The 26,204-nt window shown below is 41.8% G+C and overlaps 1 protein-coding gene across 3 annotated transcripts in view; it reads left to right on the top strand.

Annotated features, from left to right (window-relative positions):
- Nucleotides 1-26,204, top strand: part of rsrc1 (arginine/serine-rich coiled-coil 1) — a 169,436-nt gene that overhangs the window by 29,860 nt on the left and 113,372 nt on the right. For all 3 annotated transcript variants that reach the window (XM_054795190.1, XM_054795189.1, XM_054795188.1), the window contains exon 4: nt 3,016-3,222. In XM_054795190.1, coding sequence (XP_054651165.1) covers nt 3,016-3,222 — 207 coding nt within the window. The remainder of the gene's footprint in view (nt 1-3,015; nt 3,223-26,204) is intronic.

The following is a 26,204-nucleotide window of genomic DNA, read 5'->3' as shown; positions in this document are numbered from 1 at the left end:
AGATAGTTGATAACCCCATAGTGCCAAATTTGACCAATTTCCATGAAATGTCTAATGTGGGTTTATCTGAAAGGAAACCAAGCAGTTCGTATGAGGAAATGTAGAATTTAATGCAAACCAAGTAGAGGTGTCCCAATAAAGCGTTTTCATCTCTGATGTGATGCTGATACTTGCAGCCTTGAGTATCGGCCAATCGTGATATCAATCCAACAATAGTCAACAACAGTAGGTATGTGGGAAAAACTCATGCTTTGTGGATGTTTCGGATGGTGTTGGTTGTTTTGGGGCGTCGGAGGTTTGTTTTTTCTTCTGTGTGGTCTTTTGAGGATACTCATGCTGTTTTGTGGTGCCGCCAATGGGGTTGGTCGTGTTGAACTTCCCCGGTTCTGTGCCACAGTGGGGGATGTGTGCACGGCGTGTTTTGTACTCGCTTGCGACATCTTTTTCAAACATGTGCATCGCTCATGCTCCTTTGTTAGCATGTTAGCATATACCATTGTGATCACATGGGCTCTATCCTGGCACTACTGGATAGCAGCGCTGTAGCAGAGGACGGAATGGACTGCTTATATCAGAGATTTTTTGATGAAGGCCGATATAATCCGATAATTGTTTTTTACTGATATTGGATAGATATCTGATATCAACATTGAATTGAGGCTGGTGACCAGTCCAGGGTGTACCCCGCCTGTCTCCTGAAGTCAGCTGGGATAGGCTCCAGCATGCCCCCGCGACCCTAAAGAGGAGAAGCGGTATAGAAAATGGATGGATGGATGGATGGAACATTGGCTTGAAACACCCCTAATACCAAGTTTCAATGCTGTGGCATAACTCCTTCTTAGTCAGCCGATGAGCTTTTCAGCCCACCTTTGTATACAACACTGCATTAATGCAACTTTCCTGACTTTTTGGGCCATTTTCCTCTATTATCTTAATTTGTCTCGTACCGGGTGTGGTAATCCTTAATCTACAGTATGTTGCCAGCTCATGTATGTGAATGAGCAAAGATATTGTCGGCTATGACTTTGTGGATTATTTTTGAGATGTTCTGTTTATTTCTGCAATGCAAGGTTGAGGTTCTCATCAAAAAAAATGTGCAGATGATAAGTTGAGTATGGGTGCTCGTGCACGAGCAGTCATACCCAGCTTCGGCACATTTTATGTTGTCTTTGGTTGGTGGTTGTTTTGAGTAGCACTGCTTTTGTCAGCATCCCAAAAACATCCCTACTGAAGTGTACTGTTTTGTAGAAAGGGGATTTATGTAAAAAGAGACCCTTCTTCCCCTCTCTTCCCTGTTTCATTGTAGTCTTGTTTACCACATGAAATTAGCCAATACTTTTTACAATGGAGAATATAGACTTTGTTATTGTTTGTTGAACATTTCTTCACTGAGGACAGTAACTGACTTAACATAGCCCTGAACTTTAATACAAAAAAAAGTACACAATTCAACGTCCTTTTTCCAACAGCGAGAAGTCTCCAGCGATCGGGGATAGTCTCCTCTGCTCCTAATTGACTGCAACAGTTGTCAGACTGTTGTCTGTTTGGATGGTGACAGGCGTCTGAAGAAAGTGATTAGTTTTCTGTCGGCAGAGAGACAGCTGTGGATGTCCCGAACTGCAAACTAATAAAGGGGGTGGGGGGGAAGCAATAAAGCTTGTGGACAGCAGGTTTGACTCTTTTTTTTTTTTTTTATAGACAAATCAATAAAATGATAGATGATGGAAAATAACGGTATCTCAGCCGCTGATTTCTACTGGGGGTTCGAATCACACACGAGCGTGTACACGCTGACACAAGCTCACATTGTGTTTGGTTGAATAGTATGACAAGTAGTGTTAATAAGTGATTATGTTTCCTTTGCTTCTGGCTTGGTTTGAGGTGGAGGTCATGCTTTGGCGTGCACTGTGCATGCACTGTGTGTATACTGCTATTTGGCTTGTGTGCCTTAACTAACAGAGTAAATCTTCCACTGTAAATCTTTTTGAGACCAGAGGGTCAGCGCCTGGGATCAATACCGAGGATGGGTCCTCCTCTGAGCCCGCCTCTAATTGGCTCCATCTCCTCTGTGTGTGTGTGTGCGTGTGTGTGTTTGATTTTATGTAACTGTGTCATTAGAGGCAAACATTGAAGGATGAACTTCCACGCTTTAGGAAGCCTTTTGGTGACAGTCACAAGAATTACATGGCCTCTATCTCTTATAACGACTCCATGAAGACAGCATTACATCAGGTGGGCTGTTATCTGCAATCGATTTAATCTGTTTCCACGTTTGAAGTCATGTTTTTATTATATAGTGTATATGTTATTGTCAAAACTATTGACAAAAGTGGGGATTACGACACAGAGATCCATTTTTTCCTATCTCCATGGGACTGATAATATTTGTTAGAGCAAAAATCATGTGCATTAAAAGTGTCTCTACCTGAAATAACTGGAAAAATCTTTCCGATACAGTGGTACCTTGGTTTTTGTTATTAATTTGTTCCAAAAGGCGAAAACCGAATGATAGGAAAACTGAAACTATTTTCCCCCATAGGCAACAGTTATAAATCCAATGAATCCGTTCAAGACACCCAAATATATTAACAAAAATACATTTCATCGACAGTAATTACAATTTTACATGCAGAAGACAATGCAAAATAAGTATGAATGAGGGAAGAAATGGATAAATGAAGATTTAACATCACTTACCTTTATTGGTAAAGACGGCGGAGAGGGAGGAGGGGAGGGGACCTCATCTTTGTACTTTGTGATGAGTTCTTGAGTTCAATAGTGTTTCTCACCTTTTTTATCAAATTTCTGCCACTCGCAACCTTCTTTGGCCCCATGGCGAGTTATTTAGCCGTCTCACTCAATAACGGTGAGTCACCAACACGTAGGATACTTTGTTTGTTGTTCACAATATTGTACAATAACTGGGACGGTGTATGAAAACTAGGGCAAAAATGTGGGTTGAAAACCAAGGTTTGACTGCACACATTATGTCTAAAATTAGCCTCCATCTTTTAGGTCCCACTCTCGCCACCGGCGCTCCCGCAGCAGGAGCGGCAGCCGCAGTCGCCGAGGGAGCCACAGCCGCCGTAGGAGCCGCAGCCGCAGCAGAGAGCGGGGCAATCGCAGCCGACACAAGGGCCGCGACCGGGACAAAGACAAGGAGAGAGACAAGGGACGTGACCGAGGCAGGGAAAAGAGCAAGGACAAGACAGAGAAAAAGGGGTAAGTGATTTATAGAACCCCCGACATGCAATGTACAAGCACCAGTGGACTCAAACACAATCTCACTCCTAATGTCCACTCCACAGAGTACATGCAGACTATAAGAGACTAAATATGAACCTTAGCCTCGCATCATCCATCCTTTTACCATCAGGCTTTTCTTCTCCAATTTCCCTCTGCAATCAAACATCGCCTTTTACCTTTCTTGTAATCTTATCTAGTGCCCTCTTGTAAGAGAAGATAGAGGAGTTGTAACTAGATAAGATACTAGCTGTAACCTCCTCTGTTCCATTTTTAGCAGCTTGGTTGAAGTTGGACGTCTGCAACCCAACTTTTTCCACCCTTGATCCACCTGCATTCGGTGCATAACACGATCTTAAGCATCTCTGGTGTCTTCAGTGCATCCACCGAGGGTGAAAGACAACTCAATTACAGCATCGTAGTGACAGACAGACAATGCCAAATTGCATTGTAGACTTTCCAGTTTATGTCCTAAAGGTGGAAGGATGCTCTCCTTCAGGTCAAACTATCTTAGAGGTCTCCTCCTTGAGAATAACACCTTAATTTTTCCCTACCATCACATGCTGCAATGCAACTGAAGCCATTGAAAGATGAGAGCCTGTTAGTCCAAGAAAGGAATAGTAGTAATTAAAGATGCTCTTTTTTTGCTCAATTTTATGAAAATAATTTGGCCTAATACTAACATCTGAACTTAAAAATTGACTGGGCGCGTTTATTTCAGCCTCTTTTTCATACACGGCACACATTTTGACCCTTGAATCTGCTTCAACACTTTTTTATTTTGTAAAGAGGATAAAAAATGTGAAGCAACACTTTCTCCTTAAACAACATTGGCTTTACAGATACCATGTCTGCTTTGCAGGCGGTACATGTTGCGGTTACGTCACAGTATTTCATTATCACCACCAAGTCCATTTTTTTGAGTGGACAAATTAGTCAATGATTTGAGGTGAGGCATTTATTTTTTCAAATGGATGGCACACTTGGTGATTAATTGAGGCGCGGCTTCTATTTAGAGTCTAATCCGCCATGTTTTTGGGGTCGATGCATGTTTTTTGCCTCTATTCCAGCTACAGTGGTGTGAAAAGGTGTTGCTATTCTAAAATGTGATTGAATGGGAATTGATGTTTTTGTGCTTAAGTGCGGAAGCCATCAAGTGATGCTGGCGGACCATCTGTTCAGCCACACATCAATTGTAGCTCACAAGTTATAATAAATATGAACGACTTGGTTGATGGAAATGCTTAAAGAAATACACAAAACACTCCATTTAGTTTCAACCCTCAATAAAATAACCTTTATCTCAGAATACAATAACAGTTGCACAGTAAATGATCTACTCCAGGGGTCGGGAACCTTTTTGGCTAAGAGAGCCATGAAGGCCACATTTCCGAAAATGCATTTCCGTGAGAGACATATCATATTTTTTAACACTGAATACAACTAAATGTGTGCATTCTTAGGCAAGACCAAATATTTTAGAATATAGTAAGTCTCCGCATTCTTTTGAACTCTTTCACTGCCAAAGACGTCAAAGTAACATTGACTGCCATAGACGTCTATTGTCTTTTGCTTTTTTTCACGGAAGCAACAGATCAAAGTCTTAGTCATCTTGTGTGTGAATTTCTGACTTGTAGGTAATGCATTTCTGTCCCAGTAGGGGGCAACAGTTTTCTTTTCCTCCAACCGGCAGCGACAGATTGTCTATAAAGAAGACGGATTGTGGGTTCAGAGAGGAAAATGGCGAAACACATGCAGAAATCGAGCGGAGACAAAAAATACAGGCAGCTGATATTGTCACAGAGCTTGTCTGGCGGTGGATCTGCTTTTAGTAGTGAGGTGACAAGGGTGATGTAGGCGACGTAGACATAAATGCAGTTGACAATGGCTTCCGAAGCAACAAGCTAGTGGTTAGCGTTGCTGAGCCATGTGGGCTGACACCGGAAGCAGTGACTCAGAACCCAAACTGGATTCTTCTGACGAGTGGCTGCCGTCTGGATCGGTCAGCAGCAGGGATTCATCCCCACGTCCAGCAGACCCCACCGTCACTCTGCTTGAATTTGCTTCTCTGCAGAAAAAGCTTGTTTTCTCTCTTTTTTTGGGTCAAAATCAGGTGTTTTTGCGGAAACTACCGTATGTTCTACCGCCAATATCTAAAGACCCAAAAAGGATAGAAACTAACTTTTTTCCTGATGAAAGAAGAGAGTCTAAAGTTTCTTTAGATGGTTTCAATGTTTATGTAGTCCTAAAACTCCAATATTCTGTGGGTCTTGAAAGTTTAGCAAGCCCAAAAACTCTGGCAGTGTGGAGCTCTCTGTTCTGAACATGGCTGGCAGTCAATGAGTTAATAATGTTGTTATACTGAAACTAACCGATATATAAAATACTTCTTACATTAATGTGACTTCTGGTGCTGCATGGTTTTGCTGATGGCTTTGTAGTCTGGTTGATACGTGGTGAGGTTAAGCTTCATGTAGGCGTTGAAGCCAAACATGGTCAATACGGCAGTGTGTTATGTGCAGTGCATTCCAAGTTTTGGCAATCAGCTGTTCTCGGGGTTGAAGTCTTTTCATTTCTATCCACTTGTGTTTGCTCGCCAGCTCTGCTTTCTGTCGTACAAGTCCTTCCAAATCCTCATTCAGTGATGTTGCTCGGGCAGCAATAAAGTTGACCACCCGAATGACCAGCGGCGTCACCTCACCAAGCTGCTTGCTGCAGATTTGAGGACAGAGCCCCTCCTGATGTCGAATGCAATGGGAACTACAGTAGTAGTAGCTCTTTGCATGCCTTCTTCCGACTGTCCACGCTAATGTAGCATGGCGTGTGCCGCTTTATGTTTAACCGTTTCATCAATGAAATTTTATTACTGCAAAACTGCCACCGCCAAACCTGCTGTCTCCACAAAGGCGAATTCCTCTGTCCATTCATGCTGAAATGTACGGTATTCCTCATCTTTCTTTCTTTTTACCATTTTCTCATCAAAAGTGTTTACGCTAGCTACAGATTTAGCTAAGTGGGAAGTTTACTGCTTGACCACTCAATGACCCGGTAGGCTAACTAACACATTATCCAATTCCAATCGTGTTTTGGCGTCTGACCCGGACTATATCGGAAGGATAGTTGGCATCCGTATTGCGGTGGAAAATGGATCGATACATTAAAATGCATTATAATGTTTTATATTTTGAACAGTTTTTTAACACTGTGATTTCTGTAACGTTTTACTTAAAAATGTCAGCCAAAACAAAAAACAACATTAAACAAATGTATAGTGTTAAGAAACGAGAGGCAGACATCAAAGAGCTATATATGGCTTGCGAGCCATATGTTCCCGACCCCTGATCTACTCCAATTACACTTTTAGTGTTAAAATCACTATTTTTGTGGGATTAGCTGTGCGTGATTTCTCCCTTATACATATATATTGCATAAAGGTTGGATACTGTGCCATCTTAGCCACACTTTGACCAGTAGAGTAAAGCTGTTATATTGTACAAATACTGTAGAAATGTGCTGAAGACACTTCATGTGCTGCCCTGTTGAATGGAATAATTAATACCTAATGTGAAGGGCAACCGCTTTGCCTGAGCTCCTGTTTGGAAAGGAAGAAATCCCAGTCTCTCAAATATGTAGCGGAGTAGCCGTTGCTGTGTTTAATGACCACAGGCAGAGCTGAAGTTCACCCCTGCCTTACCTCAGAAATGTGAAGAAGTGGTTTGTTTTGAAACACAAAGGCGTTTAGAAATGAAATTGTGGTCTACCTGTATATCTTAGTTGAATGCATTGATTTCGACAACTTAACACTGATATTCACAGAATTTCCATTTTGTTACGGAACTAACTGTAACGTTTTCACGCAACAAATTTGTGGGAAACTATAAAAAATTTAAATAATTTGTTCCAGGGTCCAAGTGTTGTGAAAGGATTTACTGTTAAGTGTTAAAAAGTGTTAAAATAAGTAATATTAACAATATAACATAAAAACCTCCCTGTTTGTTTTTGCTCCAAAATTGAAATTTCCAACTTGTAACATATGTGGGGTTTCGAAATTTTGAGCTTAAACTGTATACGTTTTGAATTAGACCATTTTTCAGCAACTTAACAGACACCGCAAATATGATGAACACGATGTGCTGAAAACACAACAAAATAATTCATCATCACTTCAAAGTGGTTTGATTTCAGGCATATTACTTTCAAGCGTCAACATTCCTTTAAAGGAATAGTTGTCCATACATTTGCTACCATTATATTGTATATTGGCTTTCTTTGATCTGTATCAGGAAAACAAATAAAGCTATCACCAAAAAAAAAAAAAATGTTAAGCCAGACGGCTATATCCATTTTCTTATTAAGGCTTCAATATCCTTCAGCATTGATAGGAATCTGCTGCTTTATCTCTGACCCCGCTTTTGCTTGTCTTTTTATATGAGACACATGCACACATGAACTATTCCCAGGTTTGTGTGTGTCCACCTTTTAATACAGTTCAAACTGCCTATTCTGACACACAACAGATACCAGTTGCTCACACAACTGGTGGAAGGATTGCCGAGAGTGGCCCTGCTAGTTGGCTTCCAAAATAAGACCCAGCATCCCAAATGGCGCTTTTAGCACCACAAAATTAATCTGAAAAGTGAATCTCCAGCGCTCAAAAGTTGCATCCCTAGCAAATATCCTGTTAAGACTCTCATCCACAACTCAACGTATCACATCATAAGTTTAATTAGAGTGAGAATAGAAACGAATGGTTAACTTTTTTACTCTCCTGAAAATGTCGCCGGCCGAACTCTTTCGTTCTTGTCATATTGTCATCAGCATCCAAAAAGCAGGATGACATGGATGCCTCTCAGATGCTTCCACAGGAGATGAGGTGCCTGACAAATGCTCCTTCAGCCCAGGAAAGACAGCTGACAGATGTGCGAAAGCTTTCAGGAATATTTTAAAACAAGAATCTGTTCATCCTGTCTGTGCCTTGCCATCTTGTCTTCTCCCTCATTTCCTCTCTTCCTCTTCTTGATCTAATGCTGATGGGGGAGGTTGGGTCTTATTTTAAGCGCCCTGATCCTTATCATTTACTCACGCACACACACACACACACACATACTGTAGTAGTACTCCAGCCTCATTTACATCCAGGTTTGCTTGCTGGGTGGTAGGAGGCAAGTGGCATATTGATGGCGGGGAAGCATAGGAGCTTTTTAGTGAGTCTGTCAGGATGAAAGAGGGAGGCCCCCTCAGAGCGGCACCCTGACAACCGACTGTGTTGCACGTGTGGTGTTGTCGTCATTAAACATTTAGCACTCCTCTAGTATGACAGCATGCAACTTGGTGTTCCGGCGGCATGTTTTCATGCAAGATTTATTGAAAACGACGAGCTCTTGTTAAGAGATCTTGTTGCTTTTCACCAATGGCAAAGGGTAAGTGGGTGATTCTAGGGATGTGTGTCTGTGACTGTGCGAGTGCATGCACGTGTGTGTGTTTACCCAAAATTGTGTATAGGGTCAGAAGGTCAGCCTTGTGTTTTGTTTCCCCTGGCTTTGGAGTCTGACTGGTTGCGTGGTTTCACTTAATCAAAGGTTCCCGGCAAAGTCGCTGTTTATTATGGTAGCATTAAATTTGCATTTTTGAATGTTGTCACTGGACACTCGCCTATGCTCCTGTGCGCCTATTGCAGGAGGAGGGATGGGCCTAACTGCGAACCCCTGAATTTCAACTCTACTTGCCACTATTAAATACAGGAGAGTGGTTACAATATTATGTACGCTTAACAGTGACAAATTATGCTTGCTTTTCTTACCAATTTACAGTAAATTATTGGGAGACTAGGTTTTAGGTTTATAATAGATATGGATATGCACTTGTGTTATTAGGTCTAGCCAATAAATTATTGCTCAATTTAAAGAAAGAAATTACTTGAGTCAAATTTTTTACTCTAGTATTTATAGTGGTGTGAAAAAGTGTTTGCCCCCTTCCTGATTTCTTTTTTTTTTTTGCTTGTTTGTCACACTTAAATGTTTCAGATCATCAAACAAATTTCAATATTAGTCAATGACAACACAATTGAACACAAAATGCAGTTTTTAAATGAAATTTGTATTATCAAGGGATTATTAAGTGATTGCCCCCTACACCTAATAACTGGTTGGGGCCACCCCTAGCAGCAACAACTGCAGTCAAGCGTTTGCGATAACTTGCGAGGAGTCTCTTACAGTGTTGTGGAGCAATTTTGGCTCGCTCATCTTTGCAGAATTGTTGTAATTCAGCCACATTGGAGGGTTTTCCAGCATGAAGCACCTGTTTAAAGTCATGCCACAGCATCTCAGTAGGATTCGGATTAGGACTTTGACTAGGCCAATCCAAAGTCTTCAGCCATTCAGAGGTGTATTTGCTGGTGTGTTTTGGATCATTGTCCTGCTGCAGAACCCAAGTTGGTTTCAGCTTGAGCTCACGAACAGAGGGCCTGACATTCTCCTTCAGGATTTTTTGGTAGACATTAGAATTCATGGTTCCATTTAACCCCAGCAAGTCTTCCAGGTCCTGAAGCAGCAAAACAGCCTCTGACCATCACACTACCACCACCATATCTTACCGTTGGTATGTTGCTCTTTTTCTGAAATGCGCCGTTACTTTTACGCCAGATGTAATGGGTCACACACCTTCCAAAAAGTTAAACTTTTGTCTCGTCAGGCCACAGAGATTGAGAACAGGTGTGGCAGTAATCAGGCCTGGGTGCGGCTAGAGAAATTGAACTCAGGTGTGATAAACCACAGTTATGTTTTAACGGGGAACGATCACTTTTTCCACACAGGGCCATGTAGGTTTGGATTTTTCTCCCTTAAAAAGTTTCATTTAAAAACTGCATTTTGTGTCCAGTTGTGTTGTCATTGATTAATATTTAAATTTGTTTGATCTGAAAGATTTGTGACAAATGTAAAAAAAAAAAAAAGAAATCAAGAAGGGGCAAACACTTTTTCATGTCAATGTTTGCAATGCTATTTGTTATTAACAGCGTGATTATTTTTTGCTACTTTATTATATATTGATTTATATATATTATTTTATCCTTCATTTTCCTTAAAATATTTGCATACCCTCAACAATCTTCCCAATAATAAACATGTGCAACCATGAGTCTAAATTACACACAGTATGTGGCGCCCCCTATTGGTTGTGGTCACATGCTAGCATATACAGTGCTGTGAAAAAGTGTTTACCCCCTTCCTGATTTCTTTTTTTTTTTTTTTTTGCATGTTTGTCACACTTAAATGTTCCAGATCATCAAACAAATTTAAATAGTGGTCAATGACAACACAACTGAACACAAAATGCAGTTTTAAGTGAAATTGTATATTAAGGAAGAACAAAAATCCAAACCTACATTTCATACGTTTTGCTGGTGTCAGGTTTGGGCAAAATGTCAATTTTTTCATACGGCGCACTTGCAGACTTTTATGTGTGTCGTGCGCCACATGTACCCCCCCCCCTACGAAATTTGTAATTACCAAAGCACGTTCAGATGTTTTGTACGTTCTCCATGCGTGTTGAGATCTTACTCCTTAATGGTCACAACAAAAAAAAGAAAAAACAGCGATTTGGGGAACTCCAAAAATCGCATGGCCAAAAAATTGTAGGTCCAGTTGTGACCTAGACTTTAACACCCCAAAGTTACAGTGGGTGTCTTGAAAACTGTGCATGACTGTATATCCACAGTTTTTGTATTTTTCCACATGAAAACAGACCAAGTATGTAGTTCTTTCTTTGAACCGTGTGTATAAAAACATGCATGCATTCAGCTCCTTTCATGAACAAGTGTTTGCCTGCACCCAAACACTCGGCTGACAGAAGCATACTGCCATTCCTCACCTATTGTTGTGATCCGCTTCCCAACTGCAAACAAAACAAGTGCACAAGTGTCGACTCCAGTAACAGATGGCAGTTTGTCACAAAAGGTGCAATACTTTTCATCGCAAATTTTAAAAGAGCTATCATTAAGTGCAGCAGTTGTTCAGACTTTGATCATTTTGCAGAGAAGTACAGTGAGGTTATGAATGTAAAGGATGCTGTCTGTCAAGTGTTACCGTTGGATTGGTGTAGGTGGGATTGTGATAGCAACATCATGTATTGCCTCTTTCACACAGCGATCAAAAAGTTGATGTGACACAGGACTCCATCCAATTAGGTACTGGTTCCATGGCGGTCGCTGCCTTAATGGAAGGCTGCCATATATTTGAATGGTAAAGATCCGCTGTGCCCCCTTTGGCACAGCTCATCTCAGCTCTACTCTTTTTCGGGTGGTTTTGATTTTCCAGTTCAAAGCAACGAGACGAGACACGCTAACAAACAACAACAATGGAGGAGTGTCTGCTGTATTTATGTCTCAGCATGTGGCTGTTGGCCACATTAAGGAGACACACTTAGTGGGTATTCTGTGAAGCGGGTTTAGTGGGTTAGGGAGCTGTGTTCAGTTGAAAGCTGGACTTGCGTGTTCAGCGAAGGAAGCCAGGTTATGTCCAGGCTTTCAGCTTAAAATCCGCTATGAAAGTGCCACTGTTTCACTGTTTAACTAATTCAGAGATGGTGTCGCCATTTATTGAGAACCTACGAGGTTCCCGAGGGGGCACCAACATTTTTTTTTTTTTAAGAGCATTCTCTGCTGATATTATCCACCTACTGTATAAGCGAGATAGATTTTCAGACGAAGGAACATGCTAGATATGTTCACACGAGTGCCAGGAATAAAATGCAGCATGAAATATTCACAATTAGGCCAACATTAGCAGAAGTAAACCTGCAGTCCTTGCGAGTACTCATGGCAACGCTGCCATCTAATGGTCACAACGACATACAAGAAGACATACTTTAAAGATTTAAATAAGTTATTATATATTTTTATTATATTTATTTTATTATATATTTTATATAAAGTTATTATATATATTTAAAATAGGGGCCGCACGGTGGTCTAGTGGTTAGCATGTTGGCCACACTGTCACAGTCAGGAGATTGGGAAGATCTGGGTTCAAATCTCCATTGGGCATTTCTGTGTGGAGTTTGCATGTTCTCCCCGTGCGTGCGTGGGTTTTCTCCGGGTACTCCGGTTTCCTCCCACATTCCAAAAACATGCATGTTAGGATAATTGGCGACTCTAAATTGTCCATAGGTATGAATGTGAGTGTGAATGGTTGTTTGTCTATATGTACCCTGCGATTGGCTGGCGACCAGTCCAGGGTGTACCCCGCCTCTCGCCCGAAGTCAGCTGAGATAGGCTCCAGCAGGCTCTCGCGACCCGAATGAGGAGAAGCGGCATAGAAGATGGATGGATGGATATTTATAATATATTATAAATTATAGTTAGTTAGTATAATAAATCAGTGTTAACTTGCCCATTACATGCTCACCATTATTCTGTCAGCAGTGCTTCCTCGCTCTGTTGACGGCGGGTGTTGCTTTTAACAGTCATCATTTTTTGGGAACTCCTCATAACACGTCATAATAATTAAGTACTCATTTTTTGTAAAATACACTGGCTGTGTTCGCTTCACTTTTCAACGGAAATAGCATAATATGACGTCAAACGCCCCCTTTCATGTGAACGCTCACTTAGCACAAAGCCGAAAAACGGACTTGACGAAGTAAGTTGATAACCACCGTCGTGGGACCAATTAAGTTTGATTGCGGATGTTAGGTTTTGTCGAGTTGCATCTTGAGCACAAACCTTGGTTTGGTTGAGCCACTTTCGCCGTATACCCCCGAAGTTAATGTTAGCATGTGTATTTATTTTGTTGTTTTGCAGTGCAGTGCTTATCAAATAGTGGGATGCACCCCCTTGGGGGATGAGGTGTCAGGCAGAGGGATATATACGAAAACTATTTCTCCTGTAAATTTAGTGGGTGCAGTTTATACAATATATTTTTGAAAAAACATAATGGAGTGAAGCCTCGAAATTCGAACCACTAAGTGGTGAGCGATTACTGTCGCACACAGCAACACGGGTGCACGGAGCTGATGGAGGAATAGCGATGGAGAAGTTTCTGACAGAAATGAAAAGAAAAAGGACAGTGACGTCAAAGGAAATAGACCAGAATGAAAAGACCAGTAAATATGATGGAGCACATATAGCTCTTGGGTTTACCAGGAGTATGGTAGGAAATGAAGAAAGGCCGGTGTATGAATCATTTGCACTTTCTCTGGATTTTGAGAATCACACAGACTGAGCGGTCTTGTTTAAATGTTACAAATTGAGTTCATACACATAATTGGAAAATTGTGTGATGTTGTTGCAGATGTATCAAATCAAATTTTGTAGTCAGATAATTGTATGCAGAATGCTGGTGCCAGCAACTCATACAGTGGTTTGTACAGATGATTACATAAACATTTCTGCCCCTGGGAGGACATGACATAATAATTGAAAACCACTGGAGTAGCATATCAGTTACCAAATAGAGAACAGCATTGGTTGACCTCATCCATATGGATCATATCTAAATAATTACGAGAAAGAACTAGTAACTCATCATACTTTTGCCAGGGTAAAATCAACATTGAGTAGTTTCATTGCGAACCGTGTGTGCAGTGGAAAAATGCATTTTTTTCCCCCATACCATTTTCAATTTTGGACTTTGGAAATGCAACTTATGCACTGTACCGGACTGAGCCAACTTCAACTGAAGTAAACATACCAGTGTCAAGATACACAAGCACGTCTGTTTATCGTCCATCTGTGTGTCCATCACCCGCCTTAAAAAAAGTATTCTTTTTGTCAGTCTCAACCTCTTTGTTACAGATTGCGTAGGTAAGACGTGGCTTCAATCCTTAAATTCATCGAGGTCTTCCCAATTAAGGTGAACTCCTCGTCTGTGCTGGGTCCGCCTGCCTCCATGTCATGCCATTTGCCTGACTTTTGGATAGCGCAGGCACAGGGATCAGCGTGGAGAGATGTGTAAAACCCAGGTTGGTATAATGAGCTTAGGGTTACAGACACAAAACGACCGTCTCCATTTCATTAAAGTGTCTTCTGATGTCTTTGTCTATGAACGAGTCGCGTTTGGAAAATGGCAAGGAGCAAAAAGAGAGGAGGGGCAGCTCTGCAACGGGATTGCGTTTAGATTCAGTGGTTGCTCCTTTCATCCACATCTCATTTTGTTGAGCAAATTCCCCCATTATCACATTTTTCCCTCGACAAACAAAACCCAGCACACGCCACCGGGGCCTCATCAGGGCTCGCAGGCCTCAGCTTGGCTTGCAGTGCTCTATCTCTCAGCCTTAACCTCTGGAAGACGTGGTGCTTTAAGGCAGACAGAAAATAAAATAACACCCTGGGTACACACACACAGGTTGTGTTGGTTTTTACTCCCTTCTCGCTCCACTCTGAGGAAATGATTGTCTGTTTTTTTTGCCTCTGTTGAACATCTATCAGCTCATTAGTGTTGGTAATACACAGAGAAAGTAAGAGTGTGTATACGTGTGTGTGTGGGTGTGTGTGTGTGTGTGTGTGTGTGTGTGAACATAGCCAAAGCCTGCGGCATCTGCTCAGCCTGTTGGGAGAGTGTGTATGGGTGGTATGGATGTGACTGCTGTGTGTGTGTGTTTGTGTTGTGTTGTACTCTAGGCTGTGTCTGGTTATGGAAGTGGGACTTTGGGAGGTAAGAGAGACTTCAAACGGCGTCCTCGGAAGGTTAGGATGTTCTCACATCGGCTCGAATCAATGAGCTGTTATTTGTGTGAGGGGGAAGTTGTCGTGGGGGTGAGGTCAAATAGGAATGATGCCTGCTTTCACAGTGCACAGTCTACATTGTGTTTCTTGGCCCATGGCTGTATTTAGTCATTAGGTACGCTTTCCATGATGATAGTAATGAGCAGAACATTGCATCGAGACTTGCTTCTCGCTGTCTCTCACATGAAACCGCCTTCTACGATAATTTTTCCAGCTTCTATACCACTGCTGTTCTCTCTTGCAATCATACAACCGGCAATCATAATTTTAATGAAAATGACGGGCAGGGAATCTGTCCAGTCATATCAGGTGTTGACTTTGGCTAAAAAAGCACAGCATGCTATACAGTTGTGATATAAGAGAGAATGATTTAAAAACAGAATTATATACAATGTTTACTTTCAATGCTGGCTCTGTCCTACACACACATTACAGTGGAACCTCGAACCCGTGCTGAATTTGCTTCCCCCGTCACTTCTGTTCTACTGAAATTTCCCTGACTTTGTGGATTATTTCAAGTCTCATTTTGAGTTTGTCTGTTTATTTCTACTGTGCACAGTTGAGGCTGTCTATTAGTTGCAAGTGGAGCGATTGCAACACGGCTTTATGACGCACATTTTTGCCACACTCATTCCAAAAGAAGGTTGATGCTCATACTTAGCTATTATCTTTTGTTTTTGTTTAAGAATATAAAAATTCTGATATTTGATTGTGCAGTTCATAAAGATGACAGTTTGACCTGTTCTTTTGTTTCCTTAGAGCAGGGGTCAGGAACCTTTTTGGGTAAGAGAGCCATAAAAGCCACATATTTTAAAATGTATTTCTTTGAGAGCCATATAATATTTTTCAACTTTGAATACAACTACATGTGGGCATTTTTAAGCAAGACCTCTAAAGTCTGTAAAGTTATTCTTTTGATTAACATTGTTACACTGAAGCTATCCAATAATAAATAAAAAACTTACCATTAATGCGACTTCTGGTGCTGCGTGGTTTTGCACCGTACGCCATATCTTTTTCTTTTCACATCTTCTTCGTCAAAAGGGCCGGCTCTACAGAATTAGCAAGCTTACTACATGTATTTCATTAAAGGAAGGGAAGTTCACTTCTTGACATCTCAATGATGCGAGTAGGCTACCGCATTATCCAGTGATAATCGAATTTTGGTGTCTGACCCGGAAAATATCGGAAGGACAGCTGGCACTGGCACTGGCACTGGCTCTGGCTCTGGCCACCCCGCATTGTGGTAGAAAATGGATGGATGGACGAAAATGCATAAGAAAGTTTTATATTTTGAGCGTTATTTTTAACAATGTGATTTCTGTAATGTACTTTAAAAGGTCAGCCAACAAAAAAACTAAAACACATTTTTATTGTGTTAAGACATGTTTGAGAGCCACATCTGGCTCCCGAGCCATAGGTTCCCTACCTCTGCCTTAGAGGTTCCACAGCACTTTAGAATTTAATGAGAGAACAGCATGTGATAATTAGTCTACCCGTCATTTTGGATGAGGAAAAGTGTGAAAATTGAAATGTTTTTGTCGTCTTTGGAGAGACTTTCTAGCATAAAGACAACCATTACCTTCAAATGACCCGTTTCAGCTCTATGTCCAAATGTGTCCATGTGTGTCTGCCTGCTTGTGACGGAGAGAGAGGGGAATCTGGCCACTTTTAATCACAAGAGAGACACCCCCAGTGAGCGATAGCGAGCTGTGACAATCCACTTAGTGCGCTCTGTAATCTGGTTAACCATTTAGTGAGTTGTTAAAGGAGTATGCAAATACTTGCATGGAGGGGGAAAAAACGATACACACACACACACACACACACACGCACACACTGAGGGGTGCAGAGGACAAATCTGGCTCCTGGACCGCTGGCGATTCATAGCGGCAACACATTTAGCGTTGTGAGTGTGCATGAGTGTGTTGATGTGTTTGAGACCTGCTGCAGGGGCAGAAAGAAGCCAGGCCTGGAGCGTGATGACAGAGACCAGACCCGGCCAAATAGAAGAGCCCTCCCCCTCCACACAAACACACACAAAACCAATCCAATTACTTTGTTCCCCTCTTTTATTCTCTTATATCCTCTCTTTGCATACATGTATACTACAGTCTACTTTTCTTTCCCTCCTTTAACTCCACTCATTTTCATAGTTAACAGTCACAGGTCTTCTCTCATGCTTGTTTTAGCTCACAATGGCAGACTTATGTAGGAAAAGAGGATGCGGGCCGCATCACACATATCAAATTAGGATATCACTGTTCATGACATTTGTGCTCCAAATGTCTTGGAAACCACGCTATAGCAGACATGTAAGACAGATATCCTCAAATAATCATTAGATAAACAGTCAATGACTTATGGATTATTAGTTGCCCCTGCCGCTGCAAATATGTTTTGTTTGATGGTGGCCATGTTTTTAAATTTTGCTCAAATTTTACACACGTGCTTGTCAGTCCCCTAAAGGCCTGCACCAAATTGTGTGGTTATTCGGCAAAACGCACAAAAGGTACAGTGGGTGTTTGGTAGAGTACACTGAGCTGTGGGGGAAATGTCAAGTAAACCCAATTTATGGGGTAAAACTTTGAGGGCTTGTGATGAATTTGTGAGAAAAGTCATCATACAGGCAATACAGTAGGGGTGCATGTTTCACCTTTTTATGTGCAGCAGATCAGTTGTAGAAGAGTTATGTAATTATAGTTATTAGTTATGTAAACATAATAATAATAATGAGGTCCTCCCCCAGGTTGAGGAGTTCAAGTATCTCGGGGTCTTGTTCACGAGTCAGGGAAGGTTAGCGCGTGAGCTCGACAGGCAGATCGGTGCAGCATCTGCAGTAATGCGGTCGCTGTACCGGACCGTTGTGGTGAAGAGAGAGCTGAGCCGGAAGGCAAAGGTAGAGCCGCTGCTCCTTCACATCGAGAGGAGCCAGTTGAGGTGGCTCGGCCATCTAATCCGCATGCCTCCTGGACGCCTCCTTGGTGAGGTGTTCCAGGCATGCCCAGCCACTAGAAGGCCCTGGGGCAAACCTAGGACACGCTGGGGTGATTATGTCTCACAGCTGGCCTGGGAACACCTTGGTGTCCTCCTGGTGGAACTAGAAGAGGTGTCCGGGGACCGGGAAGTCTGGGCTTCCCTACTGAGACTGCTTCCCCCGCGACCCGGATCTGGATAAGCAGAAGAAAATGTATGGATGAATGGACATACTATAAATGTATAAAATATAAATGTATAGAAAATACCACTTGTTGGCTAAAAAGCTTGGAAAGAAAAGCCATGTTAAATTGTTTGGTTCTATAGTTATTATTACGCTTGTCACTCATTTTCTTGGCAATTTTTTTTGTTCTGTGGTATATGTAAATATGATGGTATTACATTGTTGTTAATACAGCGGATCCTCGTGTATTCACGATTCAATATTCATGGCCCTGCAAATTTGCAGATTTTTGGCCAAAAATTATTTGTATTTTTCTCTTGAAAATAGTCAATTTTTTTCCGAAAAAAAACGCATCTCTGTCACCATAAGTTGGTAATAATTTATAAATACGTGATAATACAGGTAAAATGTCCGTCTGTCCATCCATCCATCCATCCTCCATGCCGCCTAATTAGGGTCACTGGTATGCTGGAGCCTATCTCAGCTGACTTCAGGCTAGAGGTGGGGTACACCCTGGGCTGGTCGCCAGTCATTCGCGGGGCACATGTAGACAAACAGTCATTCACGCTCACATTCATACCAATGGACCATTTAGAGTCGCCAATTAACCTAACATTCATGTTTTTGGAATGTGGAAGGAAACCAGAGTACCCGGAGAAAACCCACACACGCACGGGAGAACATGTAAACACCACACAGAGATGCCCAATGGAGATTCAAACCCAGGTCTTTCTGATCTCCTGACTGTGTGGCCAATATGCTAACCACTAGGCCACCGTGCAGCCCAGCATACATATATCACTGTTAAAAGAGAGTCCACAATTTTGACATGTTTGTCTTTATGCTTCACTCATAATGTTTTTTCGGCAAACGTTGAGGTTTCGCACTTCGTGCAGTGGTCGTTGAATGCAATATAGTTGCTGTGAGACGTGCTATGCCGGGACTCCGATTCATCTGTTTACTGATCATCATTATGACTCAATTAGTACCTATACATTTTATAATTGAAATGCATTTAATAAGAGTATGGGGTATATTTAGGGTTTACATTTTGATTGTGCATTTAGCTTAGCTTCCATTGCTCGTGAACAATGGCAATTGAAGAGAGAATGCCAACGTTCTGAAGCTTAATCTAATCTAACAATTCTAATAGTTTATTGCAAATGTTGAACGTAACTCCTGCGAAAAACGACTTTGATTTAAGTCCATATCAGCTAATTGTATACAGTAAGTTTTATATATTGTCTTTTTGCAACTGTGGCGTTAACTTTTCTTGACTGCATGAACACTGACGTCTCTCCCTTCAGGCCAGGCTGAAAGTGCTCGGGGCCACGTTGTTTTGTATTCTGACAGACGGGAGAGGGGAAAAAAAAGAATTACCCCCTGCTAGTGATTACGTCACATTGACACCGCAAGAGTAGCAAGAAAAGAAGACAAGTGAAAAAGGCACAGTGTGCAGATGAAATGAATAACAAATGTATGCAGCGCGTCTCCCCGGACCCTCGATAACCTTGCAGACCAGAGCCCAGTCGCTGTGACAGTCTGGCCTTTGTGGACATTTTATCCTGCCTGTACACTTGTAAGGTAGAGCTGGGATAATCGCACCTAATCTAATTAGGGCTAAAGAGCGCCATGACTGAGGCTGGCCAGAGGCTGACTGGGCGCACACACACACACGCACGCACACACACACACACACACACACACACACACACATGTCAACAAACACAAATCCTGTTTGCATCAGAAAAATAAGGTTGTCATATTGATTATGCAGACGAGGCACTAAGCGCGACTAACTGCCTCTCAGGCCAGCCGGTTACAGCTGACACAAGCTAAAGAGAGGAGGAAAGGATTAGAGCAGGTTTAGCGTTCTGTTTTTCTCTCTTACCATTTTGCATGTACTGCTTTTCCATTCTCTCCAGCTTTATTCTCAATGCTGCTGTTTTTTCATTTTGTCAATGCAAGCGTGAATATCACCTGAGCGTATTGTTAAAAATGATGCAGTCTGGTGTCAAACTTTGCGACAAAATAATGTTATGGTTTTCCATCAGGTTCAAATAAACCTGATTTTGGATCACCACTAAATTGTACCTTTGCATAAAGGCAACCCTCTGTGTTCAGAAAAGTTTCTTTATATGATCGAAGACACTGTCAGATTTATTAATGTGATGTTAACCTGACTGCACAGTTTGAGTCAGAAATTCAGATCCAGTCATCATATGTATAAATGTCAGAAATGTTGGGCCGTAATGATTTATTTGAGCAGTTCTTATCGTTTTGGTGCATCTAATGAGTGCTGTCAAACTAATTATTTTACTCAATCAGCTGCAGTCAATTAGTGATGTAAAGTCCGCCTCTTTTGAGTCGCATCTTTTGGCTCGGTACACTAAAAAGAGCCGGCTCTTTCAGCTCCCAAGTGGCTCCTCAGATTCGTTTGTCTTAATTTATTACCAAATGATGTGTGTTGTGTAAAATGAATTACTAATGTAAAAAATACATGATATCAAATGTTTATCATTTGAATTGATTTATTTAACAACACGGTATCAACAAAACACCACACAACAAAAACACAAATTAAAACATGGTAACCAGGTAAGTTGTTTTTACTGAAGATTGGTATTAAAAAAAAAACAAGTTCCACAGTTTTGAGGGGCTGATCCAGTTTCTTCCTTTTTTTTTGTTTGAATGTGACTGCTTTGGATGGCAGACCAGCGGAGTAAGAACACAAAGTGCAAAACAGTACGTGCTTTCACTTTTAAGTCCCCACATACCAGAAAGCTCGCCGACGACCCTAGAAAAAGCTGCTATTGTCGCTAATCACTTTTGAGAAAATATGTCGTCAAGAGGGTTTGGAATGTTGCCAGATTAAGCGACAAAGTCACCAAGTTGGCAACACTGACCCTCCGCTGCTCGGTGTGGACACATCTTGACCAATGAACGTACACCGAAAATGTACACCTGATCCAATCTTCTCAATCTTTTTTAATAACAGTTCAGAATATGAACACTTCTTCAGAACATGGACGGTTCTTCAGTAACCTATCTAAGTTAGTAGGCTCTTGCCTACTCTTTGTTGCCATAGACCTGGTTGCACTTCCTCATACCAAGTGTTGTTGAGTGCTTCTGGTTTCCAGCTTCCCAGCATGCCTTGCGGCACTTGTTTTATAAAACGGCGCTGAAATGACGTGTTAATATTCAATGTAGTTACTGTTTATTATTCCCCCATAGTCGTAGTTTGTGTGTTTATTAACGTGTTACATGTTATGCTGTCATGTTTGGGTTTGCACTGTGATTGTAGTTGGTGTTCTTTCTAGTGACCCCTCCCCCCCGTACATTTCACTGTGTGCCAAGCTCACTGCCAGTTATTTGGAGGTTTTTGCTTTAAAGTTTCTCCTCTTCCTTTTAAGCAAGCTAAAGCGTTTCTGACCATCTTTGGTGGGACTGAAGTTCACCTCAATATATATAATGTTAATATAAAGTAGCCAAGACACCAGACCACACTAATACAAAATTTTGATGTCAAGTAAAGGGCCACTCTATGGATGTGGTCCGCTGCCGCAGGTTTGGAACCCACTTCTTACTTATACCTGAATTTCAGTCTTAATTCCATGAAGCAATCTTAGGGCTCCACTGACGGTATAAAACAATCAAAAAATTACAAGGAAAAAAATAATATAAGTAACAATTTTTTGTTTTAAAAAAGTTGTATTATTACGAGGGAAAAAAAGTTGTTCATTTGTGGGATTGTTTGAATAGTTCTCTAATAGCTGTCTATAGATGGTTAGTTCTGCACGACCGTTGTATTGTATGTGCAAATGTGGTGATGATTGTGTCTTCAGGTGTGTGGCATTAGCCAGCAGCCAGATTGCTTTTTTCCCTCCTTCTAGCAGTCACAGGCTCTTTTCAGGATGAGGGTATGATGTACAATTGAAGGGCAGGATTGAAAGTGATTACCTTGTTAACTCCTGGCACCCACTGCTAGCTGGAAATAGAGCTGAGCGCCAGGGCCTGATTTGCAAATGAATAACCTCTTGCCCGGCCCTCTTCTTCTTCAACCTCCATTCCACCGTCTCCCTCCCTCCCTCTCTCTCTTTTTTTTTTTTTCTCCATTCGATGCCAAGATCATCGTTTTATATTGTGCCATGACAGATGCTACGCGCGGCTGCCATTGTTCCCCAGCAGCTTTCTGGGGCCGCAAGGCGAGCCAAAAGATTTCCACATGTGATTTTAACACTAACCTACGCCCACCCCTTCACACCCAAACTCCATAGCAGCCCGGTGCTTTAGTCTTTGTGTATCAGACTTTCAGGAGCACAATCATGAGGTGGGTGTCATTGTCTCCTTCTCAATAATGGTGAGGTAGCTCTGATTAGGAAGCATCTAATTGGGAGATATGAAAAGGGCCGCCTGCTATTGAGGAAACCACAGGGAAATTGATTGCTCTTTCCATCTTTTCCCTTTTTGCTTTGACATTTGTGTGTCTATGTAACATGCTGAAAAAGAAGTCTTTTCTTTTTTTTATAAACTCGGCCCCTCTGGACTGCATTGTCGTGTACAGGCTGAGAAGTCTTTTGCTCTGTGATGTTTACATCTCTAACTGAAATGATGTTGATTTTACAATGTATTTCCATAAGGGCTGTCAAAAATAACGGCGGTAACTAAGAACTATGAAGTTCCATTTTTTAGTGTTAATTAATGTTTAATTAAAGCATGCGCACCAGAGCAAGCACACCTCTGTTACCTCTGATGCGGAGCGTCCCCGCACAGTCACAGAGTCTGACGCTCTTTTCTAACTTCATTCTGACCTGAACACATCAACAGTGTGTTCCAACACCATATACTGTATGTCCCCAACTCACACACGTCTCTAGTTCGTTCAGCCTGGGAATGACACTTCCTCATTCTCATTACAGGAACGTGAGATTCATTCAGGAACATGCCGAACATCACAAACACAACTTTATAATGCGTGTGTGCGTGCGTAAATAAACAGGAAGAAAAAGAAAAACATGAAGTGGCTGTTCTTGTCACTCACATTGTAACTCTTAATTCGGCTGTACAATTTGCTACATTTATGTATGCTGGAGAATACACTGAAAACAAATAATTTTACCTTAAATTACGGGATGTCTTTGAACGCAACCCCTCACTACTCATAATAAGACGGTTTAAATTGTGATTCAAATGTTCTGCTACTATTAAAGAGACTAGTGTTAGACAAATGCATGGGAGTTTGCCCAACCAGTCTACATGTGTTTTGTGGACTTGGAGAAGACATTCGACCGTGTTCCTCAAGGAATTCTGTGGGAAGTACTCCGGGAGTATGGGGTATCAGACCAGCTAATTCAGGCTGTACGTGCCCTGTATGACCGGTGTCAGAGTTTGGTTCGCATTGCCGGCAATAAGTCGGACCCGTTTCCAGTGAGGGTTGGACTCCACTAGGGCTGTCCTTTTGTCACCAATTCTGTTCATTAATTTTATGGACAGAATTTCTAGGCGCAGCCAGGACGTGGAGGGGTTCCAGTTTGGTGGCTGCAGGATTGAGTCTGTGCTTTTTGCAGATGATGTGGTCCTGCTGGCTTCATCGAGCCGTAAACTTCAACTTTCACTGGATCGGTTCGCAGCCGAGTGTGAAGCGGCCGGGATTAGAATCAGCACCTCCAAGTCTGAGTCCATGGTTCTCGCCCGTAAAAGGGTGGAGTGCCATCTCCGAGTTGGGGATGAGATCTTACCCCAAGTTGAGGAGTTTAGGTACCTCGGGGTCTTGTTCACAAGTGAGATCAACAGGCGAATTGGTGCGTCGTCTGCGTGCGTGCAGACTCTACATCGGTCTGTTGTGGTGAAGAGAAAGCTGAGCTCACCTATGGTCATGAGCTTTGTGTCGTGACCGAAAGGACAAGATCGCAGGTACAAGCGGTTTTCTCCGTAGGCTGGCTGGGCTCTACCTTAGAGATAAGGTGAGAAGCACTGACTTCCGGGAGAGACTCGGAGTAGAACCGCTACTCCTCCGCATTTAAAGGAGCCAGATGAGGTGGCTTGGGCATCTGGTCAGGATGCCTCCCGCAGGCCTCCCTGGGGAGGTGTTCAGGGCAAGTTTGACCAATCGAAGGCCTCGGGGAAGACCCAGGACACGTTGGAGAGACTATGTCTTTGTAAAAAAATCATTTGACAGCCCTAATTTACATTTCATTTGAAACAGACTATTTTGGAACGTCAATGTCCAATGCAATCCCTTCCGGGATGCACGTCGACCTTCAATTTTTCTTACATTCCAATTATTCCCGATTTATTTACGGTATAACCTAGTCCAGGGATCTGCAACCCACGGCTCCGGAGCTCCATGCGGCTCTTTTATCCTTCTGCTATGGCGCCGGTTGGTTTATGTTAATGGTTTAATTTATTTTGATCATGATACAAATTACACTGGAATACATCGGATAGTACAATACACAGTTCTGCATATCCAGAAAAGAGTAGGAAGAAGCAAAGCATATTTAATCATAATCCCCATCCGTTTCTTTACTCTTTGTCAGTTTTAGATACATAGGAAATCTATGAGCCTTTCATAGTTCTCCTTTGGAGTTGAGTGTGTGCCATATAATTTGCACTATGTTCTGGTTAGTGAACTCCGAAATAAACCATGATGTCTGTCCACTATTTCGCTTGTCAGCTGGCCTGTCACGATAACAAATATTGCTGGCTGACAATTGTCCTATGAATTATTGCTGATAAACGATATTATTGTCAACGTTGTCAACAGAGGCACACCCTGGACTGGTTGCCAGTCAATCACAGATGATGTAAAACAATAGTTTCCAAAAGTGTATTGATTTGAAAAAAATAGATCAGTCTATGCAGATGTCAGCTCATTTACGTATACGCTTCCTTGATTCAGTCTGTGTTGTTTACATGTAATGAGATGGAGTGTTTTGCTGAGGTTTGGTCAAAGTACATGTTTTGGATGCAACAAAATGCATTTAGTGCACAATGAGGTGTTATACTTCAGGAACCACGGCAGTTGAAACCGTTTTGTACTCTGCATTTCATTGTCTTTTTCATGTCACAAAATGATGATGCGCAAGCCGGCTGAAATTGACATCATATCGTGTTTTATATACAACAGTCACGAAGAAAGTATTCAGTCGTCTTGCACATGACAAACACAGCTAGCAAGTGCTCCGCCTCTCCCCACATGGGACAAAGAGACTGAATGACTGACAGAAGGGTTCACTCATTCAGTTCATTCCGCTATAGAACCAACACGCCCAGGTGTCGAGACAGATGCACAGGGTGAAACCTCCTGTCATCCAGCTTCTTTGGTAGAGAAAGAGGAGAAAACAAACACACATGCACATGTTAATATATCGAGGCCGGCAAAATGATCAAGGTTGTTTTTATTTATCATGTGATTAATTGATGTATAGATTATCATGATAGGCTACTTGTTAGCTTCCTTTGTCACTAATGAACAATGGCAACTAAAGCGACATGGGAAGTGGTACTGGAACGAATGGATGTTTTACCATAATTTTATTGCAAATGTTGATCCAAAATCGGTGGAGAAGCCTTCAGAAAAGGCTTAAGAAACATGACTGTTTGCCAATTGGCAACAGGTGTGGCTCGCCACTCCGCCAGGAAGACAGAAAAGTCATGTGACAATACGTGTAAGGAAACTATATGTAGTGTTACCTACAATTTAGTGGTGAAATAAGTTTTGTGGTTCCAAGTGGGTTTAAATTTGGTACAAATGGGCCCAAATGGCTCCTTTGATGCTAAAGGTTGCCGATTCCTGATCTAGGCTGTATACTTGTAGTCATCTTTTCTCCAATTCTTCTCTCTGCTACTTCTATTGGTTTAAGTGTTATAAAAAGCCAAAAAACAGACAAAAGTCACACAGAGTAGCTTACATATTGCTGTACTCAGGTCTTGTGTGATATCATGCGTGACGACAGTTGGAATTGCATTGTCTTGTGCAGCTTTAAAGTGTATTTTTCACACTTTTGTTGAATGCTGAATTGCAGGGGCATTCAGTCTTCAAAAGAGAACCCTTTGGTAAAGGTGTGGAGCTTGCATATG

Source organism: Dunckerocampus dactyliophorus, chromosome 12 (assembly GCF_027744805.1).
Source record: "Dunckerocampus dactyliophorus isolate RoL2022-P2 chromosome 12, RoL_Ddac_1.1, whole genome shotgun sequence".
In the NCBI taxonomy this organism is placed as follows: Eukaryota; Metazoa; Chordata; class Actinopteri; order Syngnathiformes; family Syngnathidae; genus Dunckerocampus; species Dunckerocampus dactyliophorus.
This window is presented reverse-complemented; position numbering and strand designations above follow the sequence as displayed.